The following is a 12,888-nucleotide window of genomic DNA, read 5'->3' on the forward strand; positions in this document are numbered from 1 at the left end:
CAAGAGAGAGATGGTATTATTTTAAATAGAGGGAATAACTAATATAATGGCCTGGAGTTGAGGGTCACAGTGACTAAGAAGAGAGGTATGGGCAGAGAGTTGTGTGAGATACTCAGGGACCAGATCTTGTAGTACCTTGTAGACCACAATAACAGTTTTAGATTTTCTTACTCTAACAGAAAGTCATCAGGGGTTTTTAACCAGTGGTCCATGACCTACAGGAAAATCTGGATAGAATTCAAAGGCAACTATCCTGAATATAAAAAAAATCGTAACTTTTTTTCCCACCTATTGTTGATAAAAAATTAATTTAATTATGAATATGAACAACAAACTACATTAGTATTACCAGTGCCTATGATGTCACCAGTGGAAATCACAGAAATTTTTTTAAAAGATTTACTCATTTATTAGAGAGAGTGCACATGAGCGGGGGAATAGCAGAGAGAGAGAGAGAGAGAATCTCAAGCAGACTCCCCACTGAGCTCAGAGCCGATGTTGGGCTTGTTCTCACGACTCTGAGATCATGACCTGAGCCCAAATCAAGAGTCAGATGCTTAACCGACTGAGCCACCCAGGCACCCCTAAAAATCACAGAAATTTTGATATCACATTATAGTTGTTATAGATATGTTAGAATATCTTCACACTTGTCACTATTATATCTTGTTATTTAATGTGCTAATAATGAAGCACAACCATAACTACCACAACTTTGAATTTTTTGGTAAATATTTTGAATACTATATTTCAATTAATTGGTTTTCTTTGAGACCTATGGATTATTTAGCACATTGTTATAAATTCTTCTGGTAAGGAATCCTCAGACTTCACCAGTCTTCCAAAGGGGTTCATGACACAAAGCAGGTTGAGAACTGTTGCATTAAGAGAATCTTATTCAGAAGAGTGCATGTACTGATTTATCTGATTTGGCTGCTGTGTGGAGAATGGTATTTGGGAACCAGGGTGGGATCAAGGAGAACAGGGCAGGGAAAAGATGATGGTGGTTAAGTAATGGACCCGATGGACCTGATTAAAGCTCTCTAATGAGAAATAAATTATAGATGGAGAAGCAGCTAGGATAGGAAAAATTTTAATTCAGGTTGAAAAGCAGTAGCCAACAAAGGAGCCTAAAGAATGACTGGAAAATAAAAGGAAAGCCAAGAAAGTGTAGTATCATAGAAGCTGATGAAGAAAAGTGTTACAGCTTTAGGAAACAAACTGAGGGTTACTGGAGGGGAGGGGGCTGGGAGAGGGGTAAATGGGTGATGAGCATCAAGGAGGGCACATGATATAATAATGAACACTGGGTGTTATATGCAACTGATGAATCACTGAACTCTAACTCTGAAACTAATAATACACTAAATGATAATTAATTGAATTTAAATAAAATAACCTTTTAAAAAATAAATAAAAAATGTAATTTCCCCTTGTTTCCTAAAAAATAAATAATAAAAAAAAGAGGAAGAGATCATTTGTGTCAATTGCTGTGAAAACCAGATGAAATTAGAGATTTCTGCTTCCAGCCAAGGTAGGTTAACAGGGACTGGATTTACCTTTCTGCTTGAAACACCTAAAAACGAAACAACACATGTGAAACAGTTTTCTAACATTGGACATCAGGCAGAACAAGATCGTGATCCCTGAGGAAAGGGAAACAAATGAGGAGAATTTTATCATTGGTCCATGTTACTGCCTGGGTTGTTTCTAAGCCTCAGAGCTAGAAGGGAAACACATGCAGGACACAGGAAGCCAAATTAGGGAGCATCCTCAGAGCAAAGAACGAAGAGAGAACTGCTCAGAGTTCCAGAGATCTCCATAGGTTCTCCATTGAGTCTTCATCTGAGTACTGATCAGCCCATTTATTGAGAAAACTTCCAAAGACAGAGGAAAGATCTACCAGAAAGAATGAAAGGAATAATCCTTTCACAAAGGCTCACAAAGGGTCAGGAGTAGTTCTTATTCTTTTTTAAGTTTTTATTTTAAAACCGTCTCAAAACAGTTTTATTAAAACTGTTCCAGTTAGTTAACATACAGTGTTATATTAGTTTCAAGTGTACAATATAGTGATTTAACACTTCCATACATCACCTGGTACTCATCAGGACAAGAGCACTCCTTAATCCCCATCACCTATTTAACCCATCCCTCCCCTCTGGTAACCACCAGTTTAATAGTAATTCTTATTAAATGAGCCAGAGTGAGCAGTTTCTAAATTCATGGGTTGTAGAGTTGGATATTAAGGAAAATATTACCCTGGGAGGTGGGGTGGGAGGGGTAGAAATAGCCCCATTCTAAATGCAGCTCTGAACCCAACTAACAAAACCTAAAAGCAAACATCAAAAGGATCAAACTATTTCCAAGTAATTTAAATGTGTTCCAGTACAAAGCTCAATAATATATATAAGAATTCAAAAGTCCTGGGGCACCTGGCTAGCTCAGTTGGTAGAGCATACAACTCCTGTTTTTAGGGTTGTAATTCAAGCCCCATGTTTGATGTAGAGATTACTTAAAAAAATAAAATCTTTGGGGTGCCTGGGTGGCTCAGTTGGTTAAGTGCCTGACTTTGGCTCAGGTCATGATCTTGGGGTTCTGGGATAGAGCCCTGCGCTGGGTTCCTCACTCAGCAACAAGTCTCCTTAAAAAAAAAAAAAGAATTCAAAAACACCCAGTGAGTAAAATTTAGTGTCTGGCATCTAATCAAAAATCACCAGACAAGTAAAGAAGCAGGAAAATAGTTCCCAAAATGAAGAGTAACTGAATCAATAGAAATAGACCCAGAAATGACACACTTGGTAGAATTAGTAGGAACAGTAAACAGTTATTATAACTGTATTTCATATGTTCCCAAAGGAAAGGCAAAAACATTTGAATAAACAATGACTCTTAACTATAGAGAACAAATTGATGGTTACCAGGGAGGCGATGGGGGGGTGGATTAAATAGGTGATGGGGATTAAGGAGTGCACGTGTCATGATGAGCACCAGGTGATGGATGGAAGTGTTGAAACACTATATTGTACACCTGAAACTAATATTACACTGTATGTTAACCAACTGGAATTTAAATTAAAACTTTTAAAAAAATAACATTTTAAAAAAATATATGATATGAGACTTAAAGTAGTATTGAGAAAGAAATTTATACAACTAAACACCTATATTATATAAAAAGGAAAGACCTCAAATTAATAAAGTTACCCCTTAAGAGACTAGAAGGAAGAAAATCATAATGAAAAAAATTAATGAAATCCAAAGCTGGTTCTTTGAGAGCATCAATAAACTGAAAAACCACTGGACTGACTAAACAAGTTAAGAAAAAACACACAAATTACCAATATCAAGAATGAGAGTGGCAACATCATTACAGGCTCTACAGATATTAAAAGAATAATAAGATAATCTTATGAAAACATTTAAGCAAATAAATCCTACAACTCAGATGAAATGGACAAATTCTTTGAAAGGCACAAACTACCAAAGCCCACTCAAGAATAAATTAATTAAAAAAGAATAATAGCTTGAATAATCTACATCTGCTCAAAGGAAATTGAATCTGTAGTGAAAACATTTTCCTTAAAGAAAACTTCAGGTCCAGTTGGCTTAACTGGTGAATTCTACCGAACAGAAAATTGAAGAGAAAGGAGCTCCTATTCTATGAGACCAACATTACTCTGGTATCAAAATTACCAAAGATGTTACAAGGAAACAAAATTATAGATAAATATCCAACAATGAACATAGATGGAAAAATTCTTAACAAAATTTTGGTAAATCTAATGAACACTATATAAAAAAAATAATACATCATCACCAAGTAGGATTTATCTAAGAAGTACAAGTTTGGTTTAACATTAAGAAATTGATGTAATTCCTCTTATTAAAAAAATTAAAAGAAAAAACTAATCATCTCAATCAATGCAGAAAATTCATTTGACAAAATGCACTGTCTATTCCTGATAACTCTCAGCAAACTAGGGATTGAAAGAAATTGTCTCAACCTGATAAAGGGCAACAACAAAAGATCTACAGCTAATATCATTCTCAACGGTGAAAGACTAAGATCAAGAACAAGGCAAGATGTACACTTCCCACCACTTTTAATCAACATTGTGCCAAGTTCCAGCCTATGCAATAAGGCCAGAAAATGAAAAGAATCCAGATAGGAAAGAAAGATATAAAAATGTCTTTATTCAAAGATAACATGATTATTTATGTAAACAATCCTATGGAATGCACCCCAAAAAAGGTACTAAAACAGGTAATTGAGCTTAGCAAGGTTGCAGAATACATGATCAATATACAAAAATAAAAAATAGGAATTGAAATTTTAAAAATAATGTCATATACAGTAGTATCAAAAATATGAAATACTTGGGGATAAATTTGATAAAAAATTATAAGATCCACACACTGAAATATATAAAATATCACAAAGAAAAATGAAAGGAGAGCTAAATAAATTGAGGAATATACCATGTATATCAAGAGTAAGAATGAATAAGAAGATTCAATATCATTGAGATGTCAGTTCTCCTCAAGCTGATCTACAGGTTCAAGGCAATACCAATCAATATTTCAGCAGGCTTTTTTGTAAAATTTGACGAACTACTTCTGAATGGAAAATCAAAAGGAAAAAATAAGCAAAACAACTTTGAAAAAGAACAAAGTTGGAAGATTTGTACTACCTAATTTCAATTCTTAGTATACAGCTATAGTAATCAAAATAAAATGCCACTAGCACAAAAATAAACAAATAGATCAATAGAGCAGAATAGAGTTAAGAAATAGACCCACACATATATGTTTAATTATATTTAGATCAAAGTCCAAAGGCAATTCAATAGTGAATGTATAGTCTTTTCAAGAAATGATGCTATACCTCTATACAACTATATACAGAATAATCATCCTCAATCCATACCTCAGATCACAGATAAAAATTAACTCAAAATGGATTACAGAGCTTGCTATAAAACCTAAAGTTAGAAAACTTCCATAAGAAAATCTAGTAGAAAATCTTTGTGACTTTGAATTTAGCAAAGATTTCCTAGATACAACACCAAAAGCACAATTTATAAAAGAGAAAAAAATTACAAATTAAACTTCACCAAAATCAAGACCTTTGCTATTTGTAAAACACTTTTAAGAGATGAAAAGATAGGCCATAATCTGGGAGAAAATATATGTAAGTCACATATCTGATAAAGGATTTGTGTCCAAAATATCCAGAGAACTCCCAAAGCACAATAAGAATACCAGCAATCCAAATGAAAAATGGGCAAAAGATTTGAATAGACATTTTGCCAAAGAAGATGTGCATATGGGAAACAAGCATACAAAAAGATGCCAAACGTCATTAGTCATTAGTGCAAATTAAACTTGTAATTGAGATATCATGACACACCTAATAGAATGGTGAAATCTAAAAAGACTGACTCTAGTAAGTGTTGGCAATGATGTCAAGCCACCAGTACTCCACATTTTGCTGGTGGGAATATGAAATGGTAAACTCATTTTGGGAAGCAGTTTGGCAATTTCTTAAAAAGTTGAACATACACCTACTACCTGGTCCAGCCATTCTATCTCTAGGTATTTACCTGAGAGAAATGAAAGCATATGTCCACAAAAAGTCTTGAATTTGAATATCCATAGCAGTGTTATTTGTAATAGCCAAATTCATGTCAACAGGTGAATGGATATATAAATTTTGGCATATCCATACAATGGAAAACTGCTCAGCAGTAAAAATGAATGAAATGTTAATTTATACAATATTATGACTAAATCTCAAAGTAATTATGTTGAACAAAAGCAGATGAAAAAGAATACACACTTTATGATTTCATTTATATAAATTTTTAGAAAATGCAAAATAATCTGTAGTGACAGAAAGCATGTCAGTGATTGTAGGGGAAGAGGATTGGCAGCTGAGAGGTGTGGGAGAGGGGGATTACAAAAGGCAGTAGAAAATTTTGGAGGTAATGGATATGCTCATTATCTAATGGTTTCATGGGTGTATAGTTATATCTAAACTTACCAAGTTGTACATTTTAAATATATAGTTTGTTGTATGAAAACAGTAATAATTCATTATGGCTCTAAAATATATGAAATTTAAAATTCTTTAGGAGGGTTTGTTTTTTAACTTTTTAAAGATTTATTTATTTATTTATTTATTTATTTATTTATTTATTTATTTATTTTAGAGAGAGAGAGAGCAGCAGCAGGAGGAGGGCCAGCGGGAGGGGAAGAAGGAGATAATCTCAAGCAGACTTTCCCCTGAGCACAGAGCCAGATGCAGGGCTTGATCTCACAAACCTGAGATCATGACCTATGCCAAAATCAAGAGTCAGACTCTTAACCGACTAAGCCACCCAGGCGCCCGGTTTTTAATTTTTTAAAGCCCTTTTGTATCTCTTTACAAAATATCTATAATTTCATATATTTTTATATCAGATTCTCTTAAAACATGCTATAACCTGAAACATATTTAGGGAGCACAGAAACTTTCATGATCTTACTGAAATTTTTCATTTTGTTTTTGTCTTACTTTATCCTTTTCTATCTTTATAACATTAAGTAATACCCATTTCTTTAACCTGCTATTGTATATTTTTCCAAAGACAAAAGGATACATTATTTTGTAGGAGTGAGATAGCCTACCTATATTTACTGTCTCTAATTTACTGTTGTTATGTCCTGGGACACACTAAGTCTTAGTTTCATTACAAAATGAGGTAATTTTATAAAAACTTTGACAGAAAATCTCTGCTCAGTGCTTGACAAAGAGTTGGTATGCAACTTTTTAAATTTCTGTATATTCTTTTGAACAGTCACCTAACTGAAAAGTAAGACTTTTTGTGATGATGATCTTCAGAAAACTTCAGAAGGAAAGATAATAGTCAAATTATTAAGTAACCCAATATAACTGTGGTTTACCCATCCTGAAAATAGACTATGAAGACTTTAGAATTTTAAAAGTTCTATTGTTCAAACAATAGGGTTTACATTACAGTTGCCAGACTAGTATTAAAGCAAGAATTACAACTATTTTGTAGTCATTCCTGAAGAATTCTCTTATTAGGTTCATAAATGTCATTACTTCAAGAGTGAATGTCAAGAGGAAGTTTTAATATATGAAATGCCTAGTAGTTTGCTGTCTACTAGTCAAAGTAATTACTCACAACAAAGTTATTCACAAGATTTTTTTAGGTTTCTGAAATAAATCCACTACATATGTTTACAAGAGCAAGGAGAAATCATTATCATATTATTTATCCTCTGATCATCATGACTGCTATCTCCCCATTCACCCTCCACACATCCCAGAAAGAGCTGACAGATACCAAAATAGTTACTTGCATTTTGCTTTCTCTGTATAAGACCTGGGATTTTTGCACAATATAATCCTTCCTCTATAATAATACCGAGTTAAACTTAATTCTAAAAATAATCCGATGGGTGCCTGGGTGGCTCAGTTGGTTAAGAGGCTGCCTTCATCTCAGGTCATGATCCCAGGGTCCTGGGATTGAGCCCCACATCGGGCTCCCTACTCCGTGGGGAGTCTGCTTCTCCCTCTCCCCTGCTTGTGCTCTCCCCTGCTTGTGTTCTCTCTCTCTCTCTCAAATAAATAAAATATTTAAAAAATTAATAAAAATAATCTGAGACTATAGGAGCTGATATCATCCCCCTTGGAGAGATGAAGAAACTGAGGCTTGGTGATTTAAAGTAATATGCTCAGATATTGCAGAATTTTACTTGTGAATGGGAACCCCAAAACAAGCTTTAAACTAAGATATTAGAAAAAATGTTTCTGAAAATAAGTCATGAAACTGGAAAACTTTCAAGCTTGAAATGCTAGTAAAATTTTTACTTTCGGTCTATGCTTAGTTCCTTTTGTCTTATCCTAGGGTATAATATTCCATCTAGGAATAAAGAAAATATGCCTATCATTTCTTCTGAGAGTATTAGCTGTCAGAATTTGAGTTAATCTGTACTTTTTAAATGACAGTAACAGTGAAATACCAAAAGGATAAATTGCACAAATAGTCGCTTTGGGGTAAGATTTACATGTTGAGGACATCAAGTCATGTGGGTGGTGAAATTTTTCTAAGAAATATTCTACATTTACTCTGCCACCTATTATATTTGATATTTTACATTACAAATCTGTTTAAAATTGTCTAACTTCTCTAGGTTCCATTATGCTCTCAAACTGGGGTTTTAACCAAAGTATTTTATTCATAGACAAGTCTTCCTGAAGTTTCTCTGTTTAAAATTTTTAAATTAATCAAGTCTGAATGGCTTTCTGTGGTTCTGGGGACATTGGCTGCTGTTCTAAATGGAACTGTTCATCCAGTATTTTCCATCATCTTTGCAAAAATCATAACTGTAAGTAAGGCTAATTTGCTAATATTTTTAACAATTTTAAACAAAATATAGTCTGAGAGAACAGACCTGTTGTACTTTGACCCAGCAGTGGGGAAATTGGGACTTGCAGTGGGTCACCCATAGTGTAGGATCCATGATAGGAAGGTTAACAAACGTTCTCAGGGGATAAACCAGCCTCTATTGTGAAGTCTTGGCTGGGCCTTGTTGACAGGGCAATCAGTAAAGAAATTACTTTGTTTTCTAATTTTGACTCCAGTGCTGTATCAGCATTCCAAAGCACTGAAGCAATAAAATAGACAAATACAACTACTCTTCTTTCAACTAGTCCGAACAATGGCCGTTTTTTATTACCAGCCAGCTCAAGGAGAGGAAATAACAAGAGCTTGGGATTGTGCCAAGGGACTCAGGAGAGCTGATGGATTCAAGAACACAGTCACGTTAAGTCTTCAGTCTCCCAGATTTGCACAGCTACGCTTTGTCAACATAGATGCCAATATATGTATAATTACTAATCTTAGGAACAATTTCTAGGGACATGTATAAAGGTTTCACATTACATTTAAAGTACTTTAAGTACATTGTACTTAAATGTACTTTAGTACATAAATAGAAGAATATTAAGAAACTTAAGTTATTAGCAATTATTAGAAATAGTAATTCAAACAAACTGGTGATTTCTTGGAAAATATACTGCGATAATAATAGCAGATAGAAGACTCATTGATCTCATATTTACATAGCTTAAGTGAGAAATTTGACAGCAAGTCATTTTTTATCATGTGTAATGAACATAGTGGATAGAATAATGGTGCACTTATTTTCCCCCAAAATGTATATATAATCTTATTCTTATGTTGAAATCCATTCAAAATTCCTGATAGACATTGCAGTTTTTTCTTTCTTTTTGATTTTCTTCCAATCACCTGATAAAAAAATCTATTCCTTTTCAGATGTTTGAAAATGATGATAAAACCACCTTAAAGCATGATGCTGAGATATATTCCATGATATTTGTCATTTTGGGTGTTATTTGCTTTGTCAGTTATTTCATTCAGGTAAGCTTTTAATGAATTAAACAATCTTGAACATGATTATTTTTTATGTCATCCTCTCTGAGTTAAAAATAACAATATAATAAATAAAATATAAATAAGTAAATGTAGTGACTAAATGTTACAAAGAAATAGAAAAGAGAATTAAGAATAAATACAGATTTTCTTTTTGTTTTCCAGGGATTATTTTATGGCAGAGCAGGGGAAATTTTAACTATGAGATTAAGACATTTGGCATTTAAAGCCATGTTGTATCAGGTCAGTGTTTAGTTGATTTTTTATTTTATTTAAAATGTATTTTTAAATATTCCAACTTGTAGTTTTTCAAGTCAATTTCTTGACACAATCTTTCCTTTGATCCCTTAAGACCATGCTCTTTGTGTTCTAAGCAGCATCTAACATCAGAGTTCTTACAGTATATTTTTCTAATAGGAGCAAGTTCAAAATTGTTTGAAAATAGAAAACAGAATTCCTTTCTCCTTGTATTTATCTTGACAAATCCTTTTTTTAAATGTATAATGTAGTGTTTTAGGATCAGATTGAAAGGTCATATAAAACCTGAGAAGAATTAAGAGCTACAATATCTCAGGGAACATATTTTAAAAGGAGGAGGTAATTCTTCTAGGTCTCGTCCATGTGCATAACTTAAGTTTTTTCACTCCATGCTTCTGAAAGCAGCCAATCTCTCTGTCCTCATCAGAAAAGTCCTGAATTGAGGCAGGTTGGCCTGCCATACACAGATGATCAATGCCACCTGTGAAATAAGTAAAACTAGGTAGATCAAGTAGTAATCTTAAGAAGTGAATCTTGGGGGCAAGTGGCAGGAATGTCTGAGATCGGCACTTCTAAAATTCTTTCAGGAGGCTGCGTTCCCTGTATTGGGTTCCCTGAAAGCTAATATTCATTCGGAGCCCTTCACCATACGTTCTGTCACCAAAGCTCCCTGTGCAGGAGGAAATAGCTTCCTGCCAAGGTCATTGCTTTTCAGAAATAGAATTACTGTCACTCCAGCTGAGTCGTCAAAGCCAGTTTTTACATCTTGTGATGTTTAGCAATAGTGCTCAGAGGGCTGCCTAGTAACAAAAGTACTTGGCCTTCTAAGAAGCCCCTGCCGGATCATGTGAGCATTGTGGAACCCAAAGTTGAGATACTGCCCACCACCCCCATCTCGGAACAGAAGGGTGGGAAGCCAGAGCCGCCTGCTATGCCACAGCCAGTACCCACAGCATAACAGGGTCTCTTTGGCAGCTGGACCTGGAGACTGGATTTTAATCCGTAAAGACCTTTAATAAAATCTTTGAGAAAGAAAAAAAAATCCTAGGCCTTTTTGCTTTCGGGGAACTACAAGCTACAAAATTCAGTAAAGCAAGTGCAAGTTTTCTCAAAGCAACTTGATGCTCTGAAGCAGTTGGGGCCTGACATTCTCTGCTCAAAAGTCTGTCAGAGATAATTGAAGACTCTCCTTAATCCAGAAAAACAAAAATATACTTGAGGGATCATAAAACCATTTAATGCCTGCACAACTCACTCAAGTTAAAGTTATACTTTAATTTTGTTTTTTATTTATGAACACTTCATATCCTTTACTCAAATATTTGATGGAATTAGGTAGGATTTTAATTAACTAATACTATATTTCACACTTATTGACAGTTTCTGCTCATTTTTGTTTTTCCACATTCAAGGAAATTTATTTTTTTCAATTTCCAGGAATTTTTGACAGTGTACCCTGAATGTCTGAATGTTTTGAACAAAAGAATATATATAACTTTTCCAAACACTGCTTTGAACTTTGTCTCTAGAGGTTCAGAGTGTGCTTTTGGTGGAGTCTCAAGCCCAGGAGCCAGTTTAACCAGTGGTTACTGTTAATCCAATATCGTGAAGGTTAATACTAGACATTAATGCTCTGCCTACCATTAGCTATGTAAATAGCTGGACAGTAACATTCTTGGATAAAGTAGCTTCTGCCCATAAGAATTCCCCGATTTATAAACGAGAAACTATGATCCTTCAAAAAACACACACATTCAAAGACACACACAGAAACTCTGAGCTATTCAGCAGATGTTATTAAATTTGCCCATAAATTCAACTCAGTCCCTTTTAGCTCATTGTTTGGTTGTCCTCTTCATGCTTTAGCATTCTTTTTGCTTCTTATCTTTGCTTTTTCAAATTGGGGAAAAAGAAGAGTAAGATATTGGGCCTTTTCTTTATAAATACCTTCCCAGTTTCAGTTTTGTCTATATTAAGGGACTTCTAATGTGTACTTTTGCCTAACTCTTATTACCTGGTTTTTGTCCTAAGACTTTTTAAGGCTTAGAAAGCATCCTGAAACTTGCACTGTTTTTTATAACTATTTTGAAACTTCATTTGAGGTAGAGGTATTTATGGAATCAGGTGTGGTCTTTTTGCAGGTATAAAATCTGTATTTTATTTGATTACTTGACATCCTTCCAATTGAAAAGAATGTTCTCAGTGTTGCTGACTTCAATGGTTGAAAATAATTCATTGCTCAAAGCTAAATTTAATTTCTTAACGATAAATATTGACCTAAAGATCTGCTGGATTTCTGAACAGATATGTATTTTTGCCTATTTCTCTTTAAATTAGATTGGCTAGGGCTTCTTTGGGGGTCTCTAAATCATGAGATGATAGAATTAACGGTGATCACTAAGGGATTTCAAAAAGCTACCTCCAAAAGGATTTGAGGTAACAAGTCCTGAAGCAAGAGAAACAGGTAATGAGACTCAACTATAATGCTTCAGTTAAATGGGAGGTAGAACATGATAGTTGATTAAAAACTCTGGCATCTGGTTGCCTAAGTTCAAATCCTGGCCTCAGCACTTGCCAGCTATGTGGCCTTGAGCAAGTTATTTAATCCCTCAGTACCTTGGCTTCCTCATTTATAAAATATGGATAGTCATAGTATCTACCTCATACAGTTATGATGATTAATTGAGAAAATATGTACCAACTATGTATGCATCATAATGTTATTGTATTTTTTTACTTCTAGTATAATTATTGAATTATAGGGAAAAAATGGATTTACTAGTCTCAAAAAACCTGATAGTCTTACTTACAATCATTTTACCATCAGGAAAAGAAAAAGCAAGCTAATTTTTACTCAACACCAGCTATGTTCCAGAAACTCTAAGTGTTTTAGCATATATTGCCTACGCTGGAATACAGTCCCTGGAGTACACATTGCTGACTTGTTGGAAAGTAATCTTGGACATCTTATTGATTGAACATAGATAATGACTAAGACTCGTCACATATATATCCTATGCCTAGTGTGTTATACAAGTTACTCTAGAATCAAGAATGTAATATTCCATAATAAATTATCCTTTCTAGATTTTTACTTTATAGTGTATCTAAAATTTCTTTGTGCATTCCATGCCATGTTGAAATATAGAAATAATTAGAAAATGTA

General features: G+C 34.1%; 1 protein-coding gene across 1 annotated transcript in view; it reads left to right on the forward strand.

Moving 5' to 3' along the window:
• The window catches only part of ABCB5 (ATP binding cassette subfamily B member 5), a 115,614-nt gene that overhangs the window by 62,193 nt on the left and 40,533 nt on the right, over positions 1 to 12,888 (forward strand). Inside the window, exons 16-18 of the mRNA XM_028119335.1 lie at positions 8,254 to 8,397; positions 9,348 to 9,452; positions 9,630 to 9,707. Of these exons, the coding sequence (XP_027975136.1) occupies positions 8,254 to 8,397; positions 9,348 to 9,452; positions 9,630 to 9,707 (327 nt within the window). The remainder of the gene's footprint in view (positions 1 to 8,253; positions 8,398 to 9,347; positions 9,453 to 9,629; positions 9,708 to 12,888) is intronic.

The sequence above is a fragment of the Eumetopias jubatus genome, unplaced genomic scaffold (assembly GCF_037043125.1).
Source record: "Eumetopias jubatus isolate StellerSeaLion01/CBP00866 unplaced genomic scaffold, mEumJub1_p1.0 scaffold_14, whole genome shotgun sequence".
In the NCBI taxonomy this organism is placed as follows: Eukaryota; Metazoa; Chordata; class Mammalia; order Carnivora; family Otariidae; genus Eumetopias; species Eumetopias jubatus.